At 56.5% G+C, this 23,817-nt stretch overlaps 1 protein-coding gene and 1 long non-coding RNA gene across 4 annotated transcripts in view; both read left to right on the top strand.

The window, feature by feature from the left end:
• The first annotated feature begins 202 nt into the window (after positions 1–202).
• The window catches only part of TBC1D9B (TBC1 domain family member 9B), a 39,657-nt gene continuing 16,042 nt past the window's right edge, over positions 203–23,817 (top strand). For 2 of the 3 annotated variants that reach the window (XM_045188261.3, XM_045188262.3), the window contains exons 1-7: positions 203–448; positions 3,569–3,679; positions 7,801–7,919; positions 12,747–12,975; positions 13,922–14,180; positions 15,303–15,510; positions 17,953–18,165. In XM_045188261.3, coding sequence (XP_045044196.2) covers positions 331–448; positions 3,569–3,679; positions 7,801–7,919; positions 12,747–12,975; positions 13,922–14,180; positions 15,303–15,510; positions 17,953–18,165 — 1,257 coding nt within the window. In that variant the 5' untranslated portion in view covers positions 203–330. The remainder of the gene's footprint in view (positions 449–3,568; positions 3,680–7,800; positions 7,920–12,746; positions 12,976–13,921; positions 14,181–15,302; positions 15,511–17,952; positions 18,166–23,817) is intronic. The other variant, XM_024551266.4, reaches the window with a different exon arrangement.
• Positions 463–3,016, top strand: LOC123478772 (uncharacterized). Its single transcript, XR_006654082.2, has 3 exons — positions 463–1,709; positions 2,252–2,410; positions 2,891–3,016. It is a non-coding gene; the product is annotated as an uncharacterized lncRNA (long non-coding RNA).

Genomic DNA, 23,817 nt, shown 5'->3' with positions numbered 1-23,817 from the left:
CCTGTCACCCCGGGGCTTCGTCTCTCCGGGATGAAGCTACAGAAGCCAATGCAAAGATGCGGGAAGGGGAATGGCGTACAACCCGGGGCAGGCGGCCTTGGCGACGTGGCCTGCGTGGGCGGGGCTGGTGCGGGGCGGGGCCGAGGGCCGGTGTGGGCGGGGCTGGCGCGGGGCGGGGCCGAGGGCCGGCGTGGACGGGGCTGGCGTCCTCTGGTCCGGCGGCCCGCCAGGGGGCACCGCCTGCTGGGCTCACCGCACGCTCCGCCCTCCCGCTCGGCCCCTCGGCGGCGCTTCCGCCTGTCCGGCCGGGCCCGGTGCGAGTAGCCCACGATGTGGCTGGGCCCGGAGGAGGTGCTGGTGGCCAACGCGCTGTGGGTGACAGAACGGGCCAACCCCTTCTTCCTGCTGCAGCGGCGCCGGGGCCACCGCAGAGGCGGCGGCCTCACGGGTGAGAGGCGCGCGGCGGCCGGGTGGGAAGGGTGCGCAGGGTGGCGGGCGAGGCGACCCGCCGGGACAGGCCCGGCCCCGGCTCGGCGTCGCGGACGCGCACGTCAGCGCGCGCGGCAGGGACGGGGGCGCTAGGCCGGGCCTGGCGGGGCCCGGAGGCAGAGGCCGGGGCGGGGGCTGGGAAGCCAGGACAGACCCTGGGCTGCGTGGGGTCGAGACCAGGCGGGGACGGAGGGGACCAGTGCGCCGCACGAGAAGGCCGTTCGGGAGAGACTTGGGCCAGCCCGGGGAGACTGGCATCAGCCTCTGCTGGCACTGGGTGCTGGTGAGCTTCCCGGTGCTCGCCCGAGGTGTGTGCAGCTTCCAGGAGTGGGATTTCGCAGCCGAAAGTCAGCGAGACCTCCTGGGCTTCTTCCCCCTCCTCAGTTCTCCAGGGGCCTCTGAGGGGTCCAAGAGACACACTGCACCTTTCCCTTTGCCTCCTTCGTTCCCAGCTCACCAAAGAATTGCCCTGTTAGCAAGATCAAAGCTCCCCTGAGCTGTGGGCTGGCCTCCGCCCCCATCCCTCCAGCCTCTCCTGCCCACCTTTACCGATCCCTGGCGCCCTTGGAGCTGTAGACCAAGCCTTTGCCAAATGACCAGTATATGGTGTCTTGGTGAGCTAGCTGGGGTGGGCATCACTGCTCACCCAGAACGAGGCTGGACAGGCACCTCCTGGAGTTGTATGGCCTGAAGATCCAAGGCCTGTCCATTGGGCCTCCCCTGGGCAGTTGTGGGAGGCCCCTCAGGCTCCAGGGCCTGTGCAGGCACTGCCAGAGCAGAGCTGGGTCAAGCCCAGGGGACCGTGCCTGCGCTCCTCTGGTGATCCGCTGTTGCCACACAGGACTGCGGGCTCAGTGTTGCCAGATCTTCCCGTTTACCAAGAGAATTTTTTGTGAAATGTCCTGATTTTAAGCATTAGCAGCTAATACAGTCCTGCCAGATGCAGAGGCTTCCCACGGGGGATGTCTGCTGCCAGCCTCACCTGAGCCACACCTCCTGATGTGGAAGAGACTGTACAGTTCTCAAGAAAACGGTGTTCCCTTCAGTGCCTGGGACTCTTTCCCAGCAGCGTGGAGAATCACGGGAGCCAGGGCTGGACCTGCCTCCTGACCACAGTACTACTTCGTGGAGATGAAACAGCAGTGGAGAGGCTGACCAGTGGTCACCTGTGGAATCTACCGCAAGCCTGTGTCAGAAACTGAGGTGCCTTTATCACACAGGTGTGTCAGCAAAGTGCTTTGTGCGCCTGTCGCGCACTCTGCTTCTGTGGATCATCTCAGTGAGTGGGCCCCTTCTTCTCACCCAGAGGAGGCCCTTTCCACCTCGTTCATCTCTGCGCCCCCCTGGGAAACCGCTTGAACTTTGCACTCCCGCTGGGTTCTGTGAGTCCCGCCACGGCCTTCCCTGTGCCATCAGAGATCACGGCCTCCTGCACGTGTCTCCCCAGGAGAGGAACAGTCAGGGATGCGGTCTTATTCCAACTGTCATTTATAAACAGCTGCCAAACTATATTCCTCACTGAAGAGTCTGAGTGTGAGCCCTGACCAGCATGGCTCAGTCAGTTGAACATCATCCCACAGAGCAGAAGGTCACGGGTTCGATTCCTGGTCAGGGCACATGCTTGGCTTATGGGCCTGGTCCCCAGTAGGGGTGTATGAGAGGCAGCTGGTCAGTGTTTTTCTCACACATTGATGTCTCTCTCCTTCTCTTTCTCCCTCCCTTCCCTTCTCTCTAAAAAATAAATATAACCTTTTTTTTAAAGGGTCTGAGTGTGAGCTGGTCCACCCATTATAAAACTTCCAGGTTTTGCCAACAGTATAAGCATGAAAATAAAATGTCCAAGACCAGAAGAGAAATCCCAGCAAAAATCATGGGAAAAAAGTTTATTTCAAAAACCGATAAAGCTTGAATATGCTACAAGGTATTTAGAACATTTCAATAAAACAAGTAAGAAATTACAGACTTTTAGATATATGTTAAGAGTACCTTCTTTTGTAATGGTGAGTTTATTTAGTAAAAACTGGAAGGGAAAGTGGTTAAAATGTATTGATTACATGAAACAAAAGTATCAGAGTTGAGGAATAAAATTAATGGAAATGATTCTGACATCAACAGGGAAACGGTAACAAAGTACTTTGAGATCCTGTGAAAGCAGCACTTCAGTAAATGGAAAAAAGCAAATTTTAAGTAGGAACAAGTAAAGGTTTTCAGAGAGCTTGATAATTCACTGGATGAAGAGCAGTGAGTGAAGCCAGGTGGACCTTTCCTGGGACCTGCTGGGGAAACAGTGACGTTGACAAAGGGGGGGGCAAGCAGAGAAGGAAGACTGGGAACGCCCTAAAATGCTTCGGTTCAGGGGCCAAAAAAACGATCAAGTTACAAATTGGCACGTCCTTTTCAGTCATGACCTTCGAGGCTGCAAAGAACTTCCTTAAACTCCGCAGTGAAAACAGTCCCGTGGCGAAATGCACGAAGTGAAGACCTCGCGACAGTGTCGGACGGTCACCGTCTCGTGGAAACAGCCGGCAAGCACACCAGAAACGGTGGGGGGACTGGCGGGGGGCGGGCAGCTGGGAACGTATCTACAGACACCTGGCAGTTAGTGAAACATATTGTACAAGTTTTCTGGGTTTTGTGATATTTCTGGTATTGTCGTTCCTGGCTGTTTTGGTTGTAGCTGTTGTACTTTTTTATTCTGAAGAAGTATTTGTTTCAGACCTGGCTTTGTGTTCTCTTCAAGAGGGCCTCCCAGGTTGTCTAAGCGTTGGGCCCCTTGGCCCTGCAGCTCCAGGCCGAGTGGTTTCGCTGAACGGGGAGCAGGGTCTGTATACAGTACAAAATGTGGGTGTGGGGGTGCTGATTGTGCCCCTGCCTGCATGTGTGTCTGCGTCAGGGCAGGCAGCAGCTTCCAGGAGGAAGTGGGAAGGGGTTTCCGGGAGGGACCAGGCAGGAGGAAGAACTCACTTGGTAGAGGAGCCTATGGGCTGCAAGGTGTTTCCTTCTCCAGGCCCGCCCTGGCCACCAGGCTCGGCTGCCAGCGCCACCCTCCCTCACTGCACACTTCTCTGCCTGCTCCCAGGTCTCCTCGTGGGCACCTTGGACGTGGTCCTGGACTCCAGCGCCCGCGTGGCCCCTTACCGAATCCTGCACCAGACCCAGGACTCACAGGTCTACTGGACGGTGGCATGTGGTAGGTGACCTGGATCTCAGGGGCCCTGGGCCGGGAGGGGGCGCAGCCCGGTTCCTGGGCCGAGTGTGCCCCCTGAAACCCAGCGTTGCCCCTCACTCAGCAGCACAGCCCAGGCCACTGCCCTGCTTGGGGAGGCCGCTCTGCTGGTCACGGGCCCCGCAGTGCCCCAACTCACTTGTGGCGTTTTGGGGAATGCGCACGTGCAGAGCAGCGAACAATCTGAATCACCTGACACAGGTTCCCAGCTGGGGCGGGACAAGCATCCTGCCTCCTGGGGTCAGCTCCCGGACACCGTAAACCAGTGTGCTCTCCATGGTCTGAGTGCCCTGTTCTCACGTTTTTTCTGGGTCATTCGCTGTTTAAAACGGCCCCACGTGGATTGCTGGAGCGCTATGTGTCCCCAAGGGGAGAAGCTCTGGGACACCCATGAGGGGAGTGCCCTCAGGCCTATGTGGCCACGTGCTGTCCGGGAGTCCGATGCCACCGAATTGACCGCGTGAATTAAATAAGGTGCCTTTAAACAGAAAGACGCGCAAAACAAAGTTATGCGTTGATCAGTTGATGGGAATGTGACCAGCTGGGGGCAGTGTTGGCGAATTCGGCCTCCCGGGAGACTGAGGGACACAACGAGGGAAATAACGAGGGCCGGCTGGGCGTTCTCCCCAGGAGCGGCGATTTCCAGCTTGTGTGCCCCACGGATGAGTAACACCTGCAGCCCCCGCCTGAGTCAAGGGCACTGACCTCCTTTCCCTTAGATTGTCCAATAAGAGAGTGGCAACAGCCAGCACAACAGTAGCCAGCTGGTGTGAATGGATCAAAATTGTACGTGTTTTTTGTCAGATCAGCAAAAAACATGTTTTTGGTGTGCCGCAGCGTTTTAGAAATGAGTTTATGTATGCCGTGAGATGAGAAAGGTTGAAGATCAAGGCCCTAGGACACACAGCCACCTCCCTGGGAGTCTCGGAGAAAGTCCCCTTCCAGTGGGCACCGGCGGAGGCCGGCCCTCCGACAGGGCCGCCCACAGCCAGGCGCTTAGGTGGCCCTCCCAACAGCTCCAAAGGCGGGACTTTGGCTTTCCCTACTTAGAAGATGAGGAAACTGGCCCAGAGGATAGAGTAACTGGCCTATGGTCACACAGACTGCAGTTCAAACCAAGACCCCCTACTCATGTCCCTGTGCTGGAAACACACCTCTGTGTGCTAGAGCCCAGTGTCCCTGGCTCCCAGGGTAAGGTTTTCCCTGGAGGCCAGAGGAAAGAGAACAGGAGTACTCACAGCGGGACCCAGCCTCCGGAGAGGAGGGGTCCGGCCTGAAGACAAGTGTGGGTGGCAGCAGCACGGTCCTCCATACCAGGTGGGCCCTGTCCCAGGTGCCAGGCTAGACAATGTCTTCCTCCTCCCAGGCACCTGGACAGAGCTGTCCTCCCCCTCGGTGCAAAGGAACAAGAGCAGGCTTAGAAAGCTGGACTGGCCCACGGCCAAACTGGATGGCCGCTCGGAGCCCTGCTCTCCTGGTTCCAGAGCTCGGGGACTGGTTTGCCCATGGGAGAGAGGACCTCCTGTGGGGTGGGGACTGAGCCAGACGGGGGCATCGGTGTGTGCCTGGGCGAGGAGGAGACGCTGCACTGTCAGTGGACCCTCGAGATTTTGGGATCCGAGACCTGTCTCAGCTGAGTGCTTGCTCCGGGAGCGGATGAGGAGGGGCAGTGGCAGTGAGTGGCCTCTCTGTGGGGAGAGGGGCGTGGCCATGCTGCGTGGGTCCCCTTTGGCGGCAGTGGGGCCTGGTGCTGGGGAACTGTGGCCACACGCACTGAACTGCTCCCACTCCGCGGGCCCCGCCTCTGTCCGAGCCCCCTCCCCCGCCCACGCCCCTGAGCTCTCCCAGACTAGCCCTGGTCTTGCTGGCACCTGCAGTGAATCCCAGCTGCTCAGCCTGCCACTGAAGACCTGCCTCCATTTATTCCTCCTCTCCGCAGCTCCCAGCCCCGCATGTCCTGGACAGTGTGGGGACAGCATCCCCCGTGTCCACCTAGCCTCCTCCCACTCTGATGCCAGCCCCTGCGGAAAACCTTCCCAGAACCCCCCGGCCCGTGTGCCCAGCCTTCCTTCTTGCTCTTTGGAACTTGCCGTATCCCTCCCACACTTCCCCACCGCACTCTGGCTGGCTCTCCTGCTGGACCAGCAGCTCCCGGAGGCTGAGGGAGGCTCTGCTGCTGGACAGCTGGGTTAGGACCATGGTCTATTCATCCAACTGTGTGACCTTGGACAACTTACTTAACCTCGCTGTGCTTCAGCTTTATGCTATATGATAAAACTAATGGTACCTGCTTCCAAGATGCTCTAAGAATTCAATAAGATAGTCCACAAAACATTCTGAAAACATAAGTAGCACTAATTAGCTTTTATATTCTTTTTACCCCTAGTGCCAAGCATAGGGCTGGCATTGTTTGTGCTTACTTTTACCCAAAGAACATTGAGTTACTTCTAACTAATAATTGTGTTAAGTGCACATCTGTAGGGATTTAAAGTCTAGGCAGAGCCACACACAGTGTAGACAAGGCAGCCTTGGCTTTCGGCTGCTGGGGTGGGTGTAAAAGGGATCACAGTAGAGTTGTGTCCTGTGCAGATTTAACTTCCAAGTTCAAGTGAAGGTCTTGGCAAAAAGACAGGGAGAGATCCCCTCCCCTTGGGCTTCGTGCCCCAGGGAAAGGAGGCTGTAGTAGAAATGCAGAGAGAAATGGAAAAAAGAGGAGCGGTTCCTGGGTGACCCAGGGGGGTGTTGCTCGCCCGCTGTGACTCACCGCGAACTAGGCCCAGGTGTGATTGTTTTCACACCGAGTCCTCACACCGGCCCAGGGAGGGGGGTCCTTCCTTAGAATGGCTTGTTAGGAGCTGAATTGCTGGGGTAAATGTACAGAAACCAACAGACCCACCCCCACCAGGAGAGCTGGGCTGTGACATGTGGCAGGGCAATGAGGCAGTGGCTGGGCTGGGAGATGGTGGGGACCAGTTGGCCAGGGCAGGGCGGAATCAGAGCTGAGTTTCCAGCTGGGAGAGTGTTCCCCGGGTAGCGAAGGATGGGGTGACTAGTGCTCGGGTACCCGGCGACGTGTCGGGTCCACAGCCTTGCTGGACTCGTGGCGTTGCCGAGGCTTCTCCATGCCACGAGTGTGGGCCTTCCTGGGGTCAGGAGGTTGACTGGGCCACCCAGCACTCATGGTCCGTGGACCACCCCGTTCCAGTACAGCGGAGAGGGAGCGGGACCTTCGCTCCGCTCCTGTGCTCATTCGCTCAGAAAACAGCTCTCGAGTGTGTGCTCCCCGCCTGGCACACGCCGGGGATGGGGATGGGGGGGGGGGGCAGCGGCTGGGCCCGACTCCCTGATGGGAGCAAGCGGGTGGCCGCCTACCCTTTGGGAACAGCACTAGCCAGCTTCTCTCGGCTTCCATTGGCACTGGGCTTGCAGGCCCCTCAGGGCCCTTCCCCCAGAGGACAGGGACCACCTCCTGGGCAGGACAGACACTCAGGCCAGTCAGAAGCTGAAGGTCTCAGTAGGGGTTCTGGAGGAGGCAAGAGCGTGGGAGGAGAAGGGGGAGCCCTGCAGGCAGAGGCCTGGCTGGGTGTGCCTGGCCTGCCCCGCCCAGCGGGAGATGTCCTCAGGACTCGAGCCCTGCAGGAGGCCCCTGAAATCTCAGGAAGGCTGCATCACTTACACCAAGACCCACTTCCTCCAGCTGCTTGGGCACCTGCAGCTCAAAGCCATGCGTGAAGTCCTTTTGTCTCGAAGGACAGTCTCCATAAGTAAGCAAACATGTAGACGCAGAGGCCGTTTCTGGGAGGAGACAGGAGACTTGCGGTCATTCTTCCTTGCGTAAGGGGGAAACAGAGGCTTTATTTTCCACGTGACTCTGCAGTTCTGCCCGAGTTCTCTTATTTTTCATTTTACCAGGACTCCTTGTGACTTTTGTTACACACATATACGTAAAGTGTAAGGAGGAAAAGAGGAAATGGCCTGAGATTGCAGTCACTTGGGTGCTGCCCACGAGGCCGTGTCTTCTCCAAGTTCACGTCCAAGGCCTGGGGATGGCGCGATCTCCCTCTTGTTTCCCCCCACGCCCCCAGGTTCCGACCACAAAGAGATAACGGCACACTGGGAGTGGCTGGAGAACAACCTGCTCCAGACGCTGTCCATCTTCGACAACGAGGAAGACATCACCACCTTCGTCAAGGGCAAGATACACGTGAGGCTCCCCTCCCCTTCTCTCCGGGCACCGCGGGGTGGGCCTCCTGCCCAGCCCCCGGGACCGGACCAGGCCGCGCGTCTCCATTCCCCGCGCGAGCGTGCGGCCCCACAGCTGCCGCCAGCAGTCGCCAGGCAGAGGAAGAAGCTGGAAGTGATAGGATTAGCTGGAGGCATGTTTCTGTTATAAAACTACCCTTGACCCGGCAGTTCCATTCCTTGGAGTTGACGCTGCCAGGTACTCATGGGGAATGGTGTGTGTGTCGGATGCCCCCGAGACACTGTCAGCAAAAAGGCTAGAGCGGCGCCCCCCCCCCCCCCCCCCAGGCTGTGGCCGGGAGAGCGTCACGCTCCTCTCTGCCTTCTCCTTTGCGGACCAAGAGCGACGAGACCTGAGAGCAGGACATTTCTGGGCGCTGTCCACCTGAGTCCTGTGCCAGGCACCTGTGTTCAGGGCACTGGGCAGGTCGCAGGCGGGCGGCGAGTGGAGAATTCCACAGCTGTCAGACAAGGATTCTGAGAATTGTAGCAACATGTAAAAAGTCAGGCGGTGTTTAGGTTGTTTTCTCTTGAGGGGTAATTAACGTCTTGTGAATGTGTGCGTGTTCTCTCTAGCCTCAGGGTAGATTCCTAGGAGGGCCCCTACTGGGTGGGGGTTTCACGGCTGAGTGGCTGGGGGCACAACTTCCTAGACCTGCCCAAGGGCACTGAGTTCCTCCCTCTTCTCCCCGCACTTTGGAGCTCAAGGCAGCACCTGTGTCGCCTCCTGGCTGCAGGGAACGGGCAGAGAGCGGAGGCAGGCCCGCACTGTCCCGCTGAGCAGGCTGGGCTCCAGCACTAACTGCCCACGGCCACACGATCACACGCTGCCCGTGTGGCAGGCTTGCACAGACCCACCTGCAGGACGGGAGGGGGGTCCGGAATGCCTCCTGAGTCAGAGAAGAGCTGGAAACTAGAAGACGTCGAGAACTCAGTGATAATTAAAATACTGCCGCACAGTAGTTGGTGGGCTGCAGCAGAGCAGTGTGGAGAAGGGAATGGGAAGGCCTGGGTCTCTCATTGCAAGAGAGGAAAGGGCGGAAGTGAGTGAGCCGGTGTCGGATCCAGGGACTGAGAGCTCCAGAGCAGCCGGGAGGTGAGGAAGAAGGAAACAGCCGAGGGAAGGGGTTAGTCCATGGAGGACCAGGGAGTGACAGAGAAGGGCAGCTGAGCCCAGAGTACCCACAGGCTTGTGGAGAGGGGTCCTAGGTGGCGGGGCCTCCTGCAGGCAGCCTTGGGGAAGGGCTTGGAGAAGCCGAGTTTGAAGAAAAAGAGACAATGCTATAAATAGCTTTAAGCCAATTAATTTAAGGATGTAGACAGGATGGCTGCTTTATTAGAATCATCTGTACTCGTTTCCAAGTGCTACGTTATTAACAAGTCACCACAAGCTTAGTGGCACAAAGACACTCAACTTCATTACCTTTCCGTTCAGAAGGGCAGGACTCAGAGACGGCCCCACCCCGAGGGCTAGCGCCAGGGCGCCCTTCCTCCTGGGTGGGCTCTGAGCAGAGGGTCCGTTTCCTCACCTTTTCCAGCGTTTATGGCCCACTTGGGTTCCTTGGTTCTTGACCCCCTTCCTTCATCTTGATGTCACCCAGCAGGGTGGCATCTTCAAATCAGTCCCCCAGTCCCCCCCATGTCTTGCCCTCTGTGACCCTGACTCTCTTGTCTCTTTAAAGGACCCGTGATTGCAACGGACCCACCCAAATAATCCAGGGCAACCTCCCCATCTCAGAACCCTTACTCAGTCACATCCAGAGTCCCCTTTGCTCTGTAAGGCCTGTTTTCCCTTGGCACTGTGGGTTGGCATGGGGACATCCTTGGAGGCCGTTCTTTTTTTTTTTCTTCTTTTTTTTAAAATACATTTATTGATTATGCTATTACAGTTGTCCCATTCCCCCCCCACTCCACTCCATCCTGCCCACCCCCTCCCTTCCACATTCCCCCCCTATAATTCATGTCCATGGGTCATACTTATAAGTTCTTTGGCTTCTACATTTCCTACGCTATTTTTACCCTCCCCCTGTCTATTTTCCACCTATCATCAATGCTACTTATTCTCTGTACCTTTCCCCCCCTCTCCCCCTCCCCAATTGACAACCCTCCATATGATCTCCATCTCTATGGTTCTGTTCCTGTTCTAGTTGTTTGCCTAGTTTGCTCTTGTTTTTGTTTTAGGTGTGGTCGTTAATAACTGTGAGTTTGCTGTCATTTTTACTGTTCCTATTTTTGATCTTCTCTTTTTTTAGTTAACTCCCTTTAACATTTCATATAATAAGGGCTTGGTGATGATGAACTTCTTTAACTTGACCTCATCTGAGAAGCACTTTATCTTCCCTTCCATTCTAAGTGATAGCTTTGCTGGATACAGTAATCTTGGATGTAGGTCCTTGCGTTTAATCTTGGGTAATGTAATTATGATGTGCCTTGGTGTGTTCCTCCTTGGGTCCAGCTTCTTTGGGACTCTCTGAGCTTCCTGGACTTCCTGGAAGTCTATTTCCTTTGCCAGATTAGGGAAGTTCTCCTTCATTATTTGTTCAAATAAGTTTTCAATTTTTTGTTCTTCCTCTTCTCCTTCTGGCACGCCTATAATTCGGATGTTGGAACGTTTAAAGATGTCCTGGAGGTTCCTAAGCCTCTCCTCATTTTTCCGAGTTCTTGTTTCTTCATTCTTTTCTGGTTGGATGTTTCTTTTTTCCTTCTGGCCCACACCGTTGATTTGAGTCCCAGTTTCCTTCGCATCACTATTGGTTCCCTGTACATTTTCCTTTGTTTCTCTTAGCATAGGCTTCATTTTTTCATCTGGTTTTCGAACAGATTCAACCAATTCTGTGAGCATCTTGATAACCAGTGTTTTGAACTGTGTATCCGATAGGTTGGCTATCTCTTCCTCGCTTAGTTGTATTTTTTCTGGAGCTTTGAAGTGTTCTGTCATTTGGGCCTTTTTTTTTTTTTTTTTTGGCTCGTCTGTTACTTAAAGGGGTGGAGCCTTAGGTGTTCACGGGGTGGGGTAATGCTGGTGACTGTATGTGGGGGAGGGGCCGAGAGGGAGCAATGGCGCCCGCCTCACTCTCCTCCGGATTTCAATCTCTCACTCCGCTACCCACAATCAAACTGGGCCCCTCTGGTGCTGGTTCCTGAGTGGGTGGGCCTGTGCACACTCTAGGCCCCTGTGGGTCTCTCCAAAGACCTCTCCTGTGAGGCTGGGAGTCTCTCCTGCTGCCGCCCCAACCCCCACGGGCGTTTTCAATCAGAGGTTTGAGGCTTTATTTCCCTGCACTGGAGCCCTGGGTTGCAGGGTCTGCTTCGCTCCCCGCCATTTGTCCGGTTTATCTGTGCGCGAATATGGGGCCGCGGGGTCTGCTCCTGCCCCGTTGGTCCCACACTCCGCCAGTCTCGGTCGCGCCACAGCCACACGAGTCCTCTCCACCCCGGTGCCCGTCTCCGCCCCTCCTACCGGTCTGGATGAATGTTTATTTTTTATTTCCTTGGTGTTGGACCCCCCTGCCGTTCGATTCTCTGTCAGTTCTGGTTGTGCGAGGAGGCGCAGTGTGTCTACCTACGCCGCCATCTTGGTTCTCTGGAGGCCGTTCTTTGACCTACCATAAACTTAAACTGGGGAGTAAACAGGAAACCTGAATATGCCTAAAACTATGAAAGACATGGAATCAAGAATTGAAAGTTTACCCCGTGGTTTTTACAGCCCAGTAGTGTCAGCCGAGGAGTAGGAACCAGCACCCTGAGAGCCGGGCTGCCCATTCCCAGTGGTGGGAGGGCCTCCTGGGAGCGGCCGTGGAGATGCAGAGCAGCCCGGCTCAGCCCCTCGGCTCCCTGCCTGGGGGTCCGCCTGGGCAGCTGGGGTCGGGGAGCAGCTGCTGGCTGAGACCCAGGACAGCGACCCCAGGGGCAGCGTGACCAGTGGTGGCCCACAGGCTGTCCAGCGGGCAGCATCCAGGGTGGCAGAGACAAAGGCAGGGCCTCATCTTCCCAGATGGAAAGGCACTGAGGCCGTGGGCCGCAGGGCACACCTCCCCCATGGGGCCTCCCCAGCTCCTGGAGGCCCGGGAAGCCTGGCCTTGAATCACCTTAGTGTAGTGAGCAAGCCACCTGGAAAACCTGTGTGTACCTTTTGAGCTGAGTATCCTAAGAACCTCTCTCACCCCAAGAGGTCTGGGACTCCGAGCCCCCGAAAGACGCAGGCAGGACGCAGTCCGCACAGGTGCGCCCTGAGCTGGGTCTGCAGGCGAGGGCAAGAGGCAGGCACCCGTGTGTGGGGGCCTCAAATACAGGACTTGTCATGAGAAACACACATCACGGAACAGCGCCGCAGCACGGTGCCTTCTGGGTAGAGAAGGCAAGGAAGAGGAAACAGGGGCCTGTTTGCTTGCAGGCGACCCTCCGCACCTGCACCTGCAGGAGGAAGCCGGGAAAGGGCTGTGGGAGCAAGAGGCGGGGTCTCCCCTCTAAACACGCCCTTCTGCTGCGTGCGGTTCTTGCCGTTATGTTTTTTAGGAATTCTATGTAAAAATAAACATCCATGTAGAAAGTCGCTGCTCCATGCCATAATGGTTTGCGGAGTCGAGGGAAGCTGCCTGTCACGTGGCCAGCATCTGTCCCACCCCACACTGCTGGAGCAGCCGCCTGGCCTGGCCCTGCCTGTGGCCTCTCGGCCAGCATCCTGGGTGCCACCACCTGAGTCCTGGGCTCCTCCACTCCAGCCTTTGCTTGTCTTGGCCACGGGAACCCTGGGCCTTCCAGGAACCCCCCCCCCCTTGTCCTCCTCCAGGGAATCATCGCTGAAGAGAACAAGAACCTGCAGCCCCAGGGAGACGAGGACCCCGGGAAGTTCAAGGAGGCCGAGCTGAAGATGCGGAAGCAGTTTGGGATGCCCGAGGGGGAGAAGCTGGTCAACTACTACTCCTGTAGCTACTGGAAGGGGCGCGTGCCCAGGCAGGGCTGGCTCTACCTGACCGTCAATCACCTGTGCTTCTACTCCTTCCTGCTGGGCAAGGAAGGTGAGCTTGGGGCCCGGCGTCCCCCAACCGCCAGCTGCTCCCGTCCTCCTCTGCTCCTCAGCCCTCACACCCCAACATCACCTCCAGAAAGTTCACCACCTTTCCAGAATGCCAAAGTCCCTGAGGGGTCTTCCTTCTCTCAGCCCCCAGATATTCTGTTCCCACACACCCAGCAGAGGGTCGCCACCTCACCAGCCTATGACAGGAACGCCCAAACTTGAGCCAGGCACACACCTGGCTCTTGGGGACTCCTGCCACATCTGTGTCTGCTGGTACGGTTTTTCACATAGTGACTTTCCGCGTAGGGCCTCTTTCTTTTAAGTCAAGTATTCAAAGGCACACATGTCCATGAGCAGCTCCAGGCCTGCAGATCCCGCCCTCAGGGCAGCGCTGGCCTCAGGACTCCAGGCAGACTCCCCAGGGGCAGCCAGGACCCTCTGCTGCCACCTTCCCGAAGGCAGAGCCTCCAGGCCCCAGCCATCCCAGTACCCGCCCTTCCCGAGGGAAGCAGGGCCTCCTCCCACCCCACACGCACCCTCCACGTCTTCCAGGCCCCTCTCCAGGCCTTGCACCTCCTTGTCAGGCAGGGCTGTGCCCTCTGCTGGGCACACGGTGTTGTGACTTTGGTTCCCACATCAGTGCTCTCCCACTGGATGGGGCTTCTCGGGGCCAGAACCCCCACTGGCCCCCCTGTGCACACTCATCCGTGTCACACCAGTTGTTCGTGGGCAGACGCTCACCGGTCTCTCCTCAGGGCCAGTCCTGGGTCAGAGACCCCAGGGGCCCTTCCTCCCCTTGTGGATCTTGTGTCCCCGCACAGCAAGGCCCGGGCACGGGGGCAGTGCCACCCAATGGGTTCCGGGTACAGGTGGGAGGCAGGAGACCTCCCTGCCCACCCTCCAGCCCATTTGACCCAGGCCTGGCGTGTCTATCCCCACTGGCGTAGTGAGCCTAGTGGTGCAGTGGGTGGACGTCATCCGGCTGGAGAAGAACGCCACCCTGCTCTTCCCCGAGAGCATCCGCGTGGACACTCGAGACCAGGAGCTCTTCTTCTCCATGTTCCTCAACATCGGCGAGACCTTCAAGCTCATGGAGCAGCTGGCAAACCTGGCCATGCGACAGCTGCTGGACAGCGAGCGCTTCCTGGAGGACAGGGTGCTGCCCAGGCCCTCCCGGCCCCACCGGAACATCTCGGCTCTGAAGCGGTGCGTTGCCCAGGGGGGCAGGGGTTCGAGAGCTTCACAGAGGGGTGTGTCTGGAGAGGCGCCATCTCACAGCCCGGGGATGGGGAGGGCCCACACTCCGTAGTCACAGGCAGGAAGCTGGGCACAGGGAGGCGGAGGCACTGGCCCAACTCCCTGCAGCCAGTGCGTAGCGCAGCCAGGGTGGGAGCCCCCTGCTGCGGCCGGCCCGCGCTCCCCCCACCCCAGGCAAGGTACCCAGAGGCCGCTCGGGGCTGCTTCAGTGACCAGGTCCCAGGGCATACCACTTCTCTCCCTCCATGGCTGACCACTCTTCTCCGCCCGGCTGGCCAGCGGCCCTGCAGGCCCCCCACACCTTGTGGCTGAGTGCGGCCAGGAAGGTCTGCGGTCTCTGCTGCCTTGTCTGGGAACTGGTGGACAAAGGGACCAACACTGGTGACCAGCCTGCCACCACTTCTGCCCCACTCCTTGGTTGTAGCCTCCTGGGAACCCTGCGAGGCTGGCTAGGAGCCCTCAGGTCCCACAGCCTGGGCCCAGGATCATGGGGGCAGGGGGTGGGCTCCTTCAGGACCAGAACACTGTCAGCAGATGTCACTCTCTGATGCAAGCGATCCTCCAGAAGGAACACGAGGGAGGCCGGGACGTGACGGCCCCTGGTGCTGTCTGCCAGGGTGTGCCTGCTCAGGCTGCCGGCAGCCCCCAGACAGAGCCAGCTCAGGGGCAAGGGGCACGGCTTGGCCTCTGCCCCGCTCCGCCAAGGGCAGGTGGTGTGCGTTTCAGGGCAAGCAGCAGTTCCGCCCTTCAGTCGGGAGGCTCTTGTCTAGGCTTCTGCGTGGGGCCAGGCCCTCCCAGTGCACAGAAACCAGGCAGGTGCAGGGACCCCCTGGGAAAGTGGCGAGCCACACCTGTCAGCCCCCAGGGTCCTCCCACAGCCGACAGGACCCAAGGGCTTATTTGCTGACCGCTCCTCTGCGGGTCATTTTACTTGGCCATTTAAAGTGTGCGTGTGTTGAGCTGGGAGACCCCTGGGTAGGACGTGCTTGAGGGAGGACCCCGAAGAGCCCAGACCCGAGGCGCACACCCAGCTCTCGTCCCTTCCCTTACACCTCACCGTGGCTTCCCCAGAGACCTGGACGCACGAGCCAAGAACGAGTACTACCGGGCCACGTTCCGGCTGCCCGGGGACGAGCGCCTGGACGGCCACACAAGCTGCACCCTGTGGACGCCCTTCACCAAGCTGCACATCCCCGGCCAGATGTTCATCTCCGGCAACTACATCTGCTTCGCCAGCAAGGAGGAGGACGCCTGCCACCTCATCATACCCCTGCGGGAGGTGAGCACCCAGCCCCCACCTGCCCTGCCCTGGTTCGCCCGGGGGGCCCTCAGCATTCACCTGTCTCAATGGGCACCTGCCCTGGCCAGGACTCTCAGGAGTGGGTGCCCAGGGCTCATCCTCAGGGGCTGCCTTGGCATGTGGGCAGATGGGGTAGGTTTTGGTGTGCCAGGAGAGCGCCCGCTGGCCCATAAGGAAACTGCAGGAGGGACCCACGCCTCCATGGTGAGGGCGCCCCTCAGGCCTGCCTTCCTGGCCTGCAGTGGGACTGGCAGAGCCCTGCTTTGGCGGGACTTGGAGGGCACTGGCCCTGCACCAGCCCCCCACGTCATGCTCTTCCTGCCTGACGCTGGCCTTGGCGGCAGCTCAGGCTCTAACAGTGTCACCGGAAGTCAGCTCTCCCCATCAGAGGCAGAGGCCATCTTCCTGCTGCTGCGCTGGGGGGGCAGTGGGCCCAGTGAGGGCACCAGCGCCGGACGGCAGGCCGGCGGGGGGCAGGGCAGGTCTCCAGGCCACCTTTTCCTCTTGGCCCAGCAAGGCAAACTTGCCAATGAGGTGTGTTTTTTTGTTTTTTGTTTTAATTTTTATTTATTGATTTGGAGAGGGAGACAAAAACAGACATCGATCGGTAGTTCCACTTTCTCATGCATTCATTGGTTGGTTGTCTTTTCGGTAAGATTTTTATTTATTTGTTTTTAGAGAGAAGGAGAAAGAGAGGGCCAGAAACATGGATGTGTGAGAGATGCATCGATCAGTTGCTTTTCGCTGTCCCCCAACTGGGGACCTGGCTGGCAACCTAGGCAGTGCCCTGCCTGGGAATCAAACCAGCAACCTTTTGGTTAAATGTTCAGGGGCCAGCACTCAATCCACTGAACCACACCAGCCAGGGCCATTGGTTGATTCTCGTATGTGCCCTGGCCAGGAATTGAACCCACAACCTTGGTGCATCAGGATGGTGCTCTAACCAACTGAGGTCTTAGCCAGGGTCACACATTGAGGTTTTGAAGTTATAACCTAAACCATAGTATTCTGTGAGCAGTGAGCCCTGGCTGGGTGGCTCATTTGGTTGGAGTGTTGTCCTGTCCACCAGAAGGTGGTGGGTTTGATCCTCAAGCAGGGCACATACCTAGGTTGCAGGTTCGGTCCCCAGTTGGGGTGCATGTGGGAGGCAACTGATCAACGTTTCTCTCTCACGTCGGTGTCTTTCTCCCCGCTCTCTGTCTCTAAAATCAATGAACACATCCTCAGGTGAGGATTTAAAAATATATCAAAATTAAATTGAAAAACCCTAGAGCAGTGAGACCCTCCTTGCGTTTGTGCAAAGCCCTCCTGCTGCAGGTGGAGCTGTGAACAGGTGTGGGCCAGCATTCTGCCACCTGGGCAGGCCGAGGAAATCAGAGGGCTCCAATGACCCCCAGCTCCAGGCTCTGGGGCTCGGGGGTGGCCCTCCATCCCACGCTCTGTTTGGCGCCAAGCCCGTGAGCTTGCCTCTGAACTGTGCTGACATGGTCCCAAGACTAGGGGGGCGGGGAGGGGGAGGGGCTCGGGGGGTTCCGTGGACCCAGCTCCACACTGCCTCCTGACTTTTCCGACAGCAGAGAGTGCTGGCCGAGCCGGGGAACAGGACCGTCCTGTTGCGTTCCTGGGGTGGGCTCTGGGGCTGGTTGGGGTGGAGGCCCTGGCCTAGCACTGTCCCGACCAGGGAGGCTTCCCAGGGCTCCTCCCTGATAGCCGGCTGCGCCTGGAGTTTGTCCACCCTGCGTGCTCTCTTCATCCCTCCCCGGGCAGCGACGCCCCTCCCTCCGCCTGCTCTGGTGAAAAGCCGGAGCCACCATCGACTCTGACCTGGCCTCCTTCCTGCATCCCAACCACAGCACGTCTGTTCCGCTCCACAGCCGCCACCCAGGACACCAGCATGCGCTGGGCCCCTCGGGTGTCCTGCGCACACCCCGCCCCTTTGGGGCCCCCCTCACAGCAGCCCGTGCCCTTTAATGAAACGTCAGTCAGCACGTCGGCGCCTGTGTGGGATCCTCCGGTGTGGTCTCCTGCTGGACCTGTGAGCTGTGTGCCCCCCTCCCAGATCTCAGCCCACATGCATGCAGATGTGTGTGCTCGCACATGTGTGTGCACATGTGCCACGTGCACACACATGTGCCACACACACGTTAATATACACAGAACACCGGTGCATGCTGCATGCCACTCGCATGCATGCACATGCATGTGTGGCACTCACACATGCACACATGTGGATGTGCATGCATACACAACCATACGTGTGTGCGCACACTTTGCACATGCATTCACACATATGCACACACAACCCCGGCCCCGGCCCCACCCCTGTTCACGCGGCCCCAAAGGCCTCTGTGCTCTCACGGCCATGGAGCCTTCCAGCTCTTTGTCCCAAGACACAGACGCCCGGTGTTCTTGCCTTCGCAGGTGACCATTGTCGAAAAAGCCGACAGCTCCAGTGTCCTGCCCAGCCCTCTGTCCATTAGCACCAAGAGCAAAATGACCTTCCTGTTTGCCAACCTGAAAGACCGCGACTTCTTGGTTCAGAGGATCTCTGACTTCCTGCAGAAAACGTCATCTCAGCAGCCGGGTGGCAGCAGCTCAGGGAGGAAAGCCAGCGTTGGGGACCCGGCTCCAGAGGTGCGAGGGTGCCTTGGGAGCTGGGGGTGGGCGTCAGGGCCAGGACAAGAGCCCAAGCAGCCCTGTGGTGCCTGCCATGGCCTTGGCAGGGGGCTGGGAGGGTCCCTGCTGGGTGTGAGGGGAGAGCCTGCCCCAGCCCCAGGGGTCTCAGGTGTCCCTCCACACATGCGCTGTCTGAAGTCACAGACCTCTGCACCCGGTCACTCCCCCCCAGCCCTCCTGAGCATTTCCCACCTGCCTCCAGTCCCGGGGCCCAGGAGAAGCCTTTCTGGCTGGACCTGCCCCCGCCGGGAGCTTGCACTGGGCTGAGAAACACACCACAGCCCACTCAGCTTGGGGGCTGCAGTTCAGGCACCTGGCACTTCTCCGTCTTCCCGTCTGAGCTTCGCACAGGGGAAGCCGCCATCAGAGACCCCACTGCGGTCTCATCGTGCAGCAGTGACACCCACAAAGTTCCCTGGTGTCCCCGCTTCCCCAAACATAGCTGCGCTGCCTGCGGTTCAGTTGTGGGACCCGAGGGACACGTAGGCCACGCGTCACAGCCAGCAGACATGTCTCTTAAACTCCTTTTTATCTACAGACTGCTGCTCTCTCTCTTTGAAGTTTTGGGTTTTGGGGGGGGTGATGCAGTTGGGTCATCTGTGCTGTGGCGTTGCTCAGAGTTTGGTTTTTGCTGACCACACTCCCGTCTCCTGTAAGGTGGTGGCTGGGAGTAAGGCCCAGACCGGATCCCGGTTCAGGTGCCTGGCCTGGGGCCAGGCCTGCTTGTCGGCAGGATTTAAGTGCCGGGCGCTTCCACCAAGACCCACACCAATGACCCTGGTCTTCTTGTCGGGAGTGGTGGCCACCACTCTAACGGGTGTGATATGGTATCTCGTTGGGTTTGATTTGTGTTTTCAGTGATTAGTGATGTTGAGCGTCTCTTCACATGTCTGTTGGCCAGCTGTATGTTTTCTTTGGAGAAGGGTGTATTCAGGTCCTTTGCCTACTTGTTTAATTGGGTTGTTTGATTTCGTTGTCCAGTTTTAGAAGTCCTTTACATTCAGCAGATGCTAACCTCATATCAGACACATGATTTTAAAATATCTCCCCCATTTTGATGATCGTGTCCTTTGATGCACGTAGTTTTTCATTTTTACATACTTCAGTTTATCTGTTTTTCTTTTATTACTTGTACTTTTGATGTCACATCCAAGAAATAATTGCCAATCCAATGTCATGAAGCTTTTCCTGTTTTGTTTAGACTTTTATAATTTTAGCTCTTGCATTAGGTGTTGGCTCCATTTTGAGTCTCTCTCTGTGTGTGGTGCGAGGTGAGGGTCCAGCCTCGCATCTTGTATGTGGATACACAGGTTTTCCAGCCCTGTTTGCGGTAAAAACTATTCATTCCACAGTGAGCAGTCTTGGCACCCATGTCGGAAGTCATTGGCCATCTGTGCGAGGGTTCGTTTCCGGGCCCTCGGTTCTGTCCCGGTGGTACGTGCCTCTGTCTTCCTGCCAGGGCCACGCTGTTTTAACTGCTGTAGGTTTACAGTCAATTGTAAATCAGGAAGTCTGAGACCTCCAACTTTACTGTTTTTTAAAGATTTTTTTTCTTGCTATTTGGGGTCCCTTGTGGCTCCATATGAATTTCAGAAACCTCGTCAGGACTTTGGTACGGGGCTGCACGGGATCTGCGGGCCACGCGGGGCAGGGCCAGTGTCGCACAGGCTGAAGTCTTCCAGCCCACGATGGCGAGTTTTCCGTCTGTCTGTGTCTTCTTTCGTTTCTTTCAGCCGTGCTTTGTACTTTTCAGCGTAGGAGTCTTTCACCACCACGGCGAAGTTTATTCCTAAGTATTTCATTCTTTTTGGTGCTACTGTGAGTGAAATTACTTTATTTCCTTTTCAGATTGTGTAGTACTAGCATGTAACGGGACACATTCTGCGGGCAGGTCTGAGAGCTGGCGGATTCGATGCGGGGTACAGGAGGAAGAGGGGGTCGGGATGACCCTGTGGCTCTGGCCCGAGCAGCTTACAGGGTGGAAGCGCCATTTGGTGGCACGAGGCAGACACAGGAAGAGCAGGTCCGGGGCGGGGTGGGGGTTGGATGGGTGAAGTTTGAAGTCAGGGACAGGAGCACTGAGCACTGGAGGCGGCAAAGAGCAGTCCCAGCAAAGAGCGGTCCCGTGGGCTTGCTGAGAGCTGTTCGGCGGAGGGCAGAGAGAAGCCTGGCTGCAGCGGCCTTCACCTGGGGCGAGGTGGCGGTAGCTGGTAATTCAAAACACCTCCTCAAGTTTCTGCATCGAAACACACAGGCAACTTGAAGGGTAGAAGTAAAAGCCCACAGACAACCTCTTCAGCAAGACCGGGAGAGAGGGAGTCTGTACACCCCAGACCACAGCAGGTGGGGCCCGACCGCCACTCACAGCGTGATCCTGCCTGGACACCCAATCAGCAGCTGTGCTGAGGTCACGGCGGGGGGCGGGGGGCAGAGAAAAACAGTTCCGCTCTGACAGCCTGGAGAGCCGAGGTGACCAGAAAGCACCAGACAATGGAGCTCCCTGTCCCCAAAGCAACAGCTCACTGAACAGAACCTCAGCAAGTGCCTCTGAGAGACAGCCAGTGACACTGGGTGCAGATCCCTCGGGCGCCTGTTTCCGGCAAGTCCACAGGACAGTACATGAAATCCGGAATCGGCGATGAGCCAACGGGAGACAGAGAAGCTAGGGTGGCCCTAGCCATTGAAAAAATCTCAACAATAGGACTTGCAGTCAAGATGGAGACATAGGCAGGCACGCTTCACCTCCTCACACAACCACAAGAATTACAACTAACCTCAAAACAACACCCAGAACTGCCAGAAAATTGAACTGTGTGGAAGTCCGACACAGCGGATTTGAAGACAACACATTAATCCAGACAGGTAGGAGGGGCCGAGACACGGAGATGGGGCAGAGAGGCAGCAGCGGAAATGGTGGTTCCTCGCTCACGTGTGATGGATGAAAATCAGAAGGGATGCCTGGGGAGCGAGCAATCCCAGCCCCAGGCCAGAACAGACAGCCCAGGGTTCCAGCGCCAGGAAGATAAATCCTCATAACTTCCGGCTGTAAAAACCAGTGCGGGTCAGGACGATCGAAAAAACTGGCAGTTTCTCAGAGGGTCCATTTAGAGGGCCCCCACGGAGTTAGTACTTACGCAAACCCACCTCCTCTGGGATTCACTACAAGGCACAGCTGGAAGGGCACCGCTTATGGGAAGTGTGTGCAGTGAGTGGAAACGGCAGGTGCAGAGCACACCTCCAGAAACCAGGCAGCAGCACTGTCCCCTCTCCGAGCCCTTCCCCCACACAGAGCCACAAAGCTGTGAAGCCCCACCCTGCTGATTCCCTAAGGCTCCGCCCTATACAACTTAACAGCTGTGCTAAGACAGGGAGTCAAAGCAGCTCTACCTGATACACGGACACAAACACAGGGGGGCTGCCAAATTGAGGAGACAAAGAAGTATGGCCCAAATGAAAAAAACAGAAGAAAATCCCAGAAAAGAACTAAACGAGCCCTGGCTGGTGTGGCTCGCTCACGTGTGATGGATGAAAATCAGGACTGAGTGGTAGCCTGTGAACCAAAAGTTTGCTGGTTGAATTCCCGGTCAGGACACATGCCTGAGTTGCGGGCCTGGTCCCCAGTTTGGGGCATGCAAGAGGCAACTAATTGATGCTTCTCTCTCACATCAATATTTATCTCCCTTTCTGTCTCCCTCTCATCCCCTCTCTCTAAAAATAAGTTTTAAAAAGTTTAAAAAAAAAAAAAACCCTAAACAAAACAGATAGCCAGCCTATGAGATGCAGAGTTCAAAACACTGGTACTCAGGATGCTCAGAGAACTCATTGAGTTTGGTAAAATGCATAAGGGAAGAAATGAAGGTTACGCTAAGTGAAATAAAGAAAAATCCACAGGGAACCAACAGCGAAGGAAAGGAAGCCAGGATCGAATCAGTGTTTGGAGCATAAGGAAGAAATAAACAGTCAACCACAACAGAAAGAAGAAACAAGAATTCAAAAAAACGAGGAGAGAATAAGAAGACTCTGGGACATTTCCAAACATTCCAACATCCGAATCGCAGGGCTGCCAGAAGGAGAAGAGAAAGAGCAAGAAATTGAAAACTTATTTGAACAAATAATGAAGGAGAACTTCCCTAATCTGGCAAAGGAAAGAGACTTCCAGGAAGTCCAGGAAGCTCAGAGTCCCAAAGAAGCTGGACCCAAGGAGGAACACATCAAGGCACATCATAATTAAAATGCCAAAGATTAAAGATAAGGAGAGAATCTTAAAAGCATCAATAAAAAAGAAGACACTTGCCTACAAAGGGGTTCCCATAAGAGTGTTAGCTGATTTCTCAAAAGAAACCTTGCAGGCAAGAAGGGACTGGAAAGAAGTATTCCAAGTCATGAAACGCAGGGACCTACATCCAAGATTACTGTATCCAGCAAAGCTATCATTTAGAATGGAAGGGCAGATAAAGTGCTTCTCAGATGAGGTCAAGTTAAAGGAGTTCATCATCACCAAGCCCTTATTATATGAAATGTTAAAGGGATTTATCTAAGAAAAAGAAGATAAAAAATATGAACAGTAAAATGACAGCAAACTCACAGTTATTAACAACCACACCTAAAACAAAAACAAAAGCAAACTAAGCAAACAAGTAGAACAGAAACAGAACCACAGAAATGGAGATCACATGGAGGGTTATCAACAGGGGAGTGGGAGGAGGAGAGAGGGGGAAAGGTATAGAGAATAAGTAGCATAAATGGTAGGTAGAAAATAGACAGGGGGAGGTTAAGAATAGTACAGGAAATGTAGAAGCCAAAGAACTTATATGTATGACTTTGGACATAAACTAACGTGGGGGAACAATAGAGGGAAGGGGACTACTGGGTTGATTGTGGCAAAGGGGCAAAAATTGGGACAACTGTAATAGCATAATCAATAAAATAAACTTAAATTTTTTTTAAAAAGAAAATCTCAAAAATACTCTTATCAGGGTGCTCGTAGCCTTGGCTGAGGACTTGTCCCCCGGATTCTCCAGTTTGTCATGAAGGAGCACTTTAGCGGACCCACAGTCCATTTCAGAACACCGGCTGGGGCAGAGGGGTGGTCTGTGGGTGTGCGCCTCTCAGAGTTCTCTACTTTTTCCCCTTTTAAGCTCTTTTACTAAAACGGCTGTCCTGCAGTACAGTGGACACGCGCTGTGCTGTACGTGGTGAAGGAACGGACTTGCATGTGTGTTCCCGGGAAACCATCACAGGTGCGGGCACCCCGCGCAGGACAGGAAGAGGCATGGTGCTGTGCCGGCGGCCTGGCGGGAAAGCTCAGGGCAGAAGGCTCAGCCCAGACTGCAGCTCACTAGCCACAAAGCCAAGAAGTCCCTGCAGTGGCCTCCTGTCCTCAGAGCAGGCTGCTGCACCCCTGGATACGGCCTCCGGCCAGCCGTGTCATCCCCAGGCCCCGGTGCCACCAGGATGGCAGAAGCCCCGCCTCCTTGCCTCATCCTGATGTTCCCTGTAGAGTCACTGCTGCACTCCCTTGGTGGCCACTGGGTGACACCGTCCCGAGCCCCCCGAGGCTGGGGGTGGGAAATGTTCATTAGTCAGCTTGGGGCTGTCCCTGACGGCCAC

Source organism: Desmodus rotundus, chromosome 10 (genome assembly GCF_022682495.2).
Source record: "Desmodus rotundus isolate HL8 chromosome 10, HLdesRot8A.1, whole genome shotgun sequence".
Lineage (NCBI taxonomy): Eukaryota > Metazoa > Chordata > Mammalia > Chiroptera > Phyllostomidae > Desmodus > Desmodus rotundus.
Note: the sequence above shows the minus strand (reverse complement) of the source record. Positions and strands in the feature narration are given on the sequence as shown.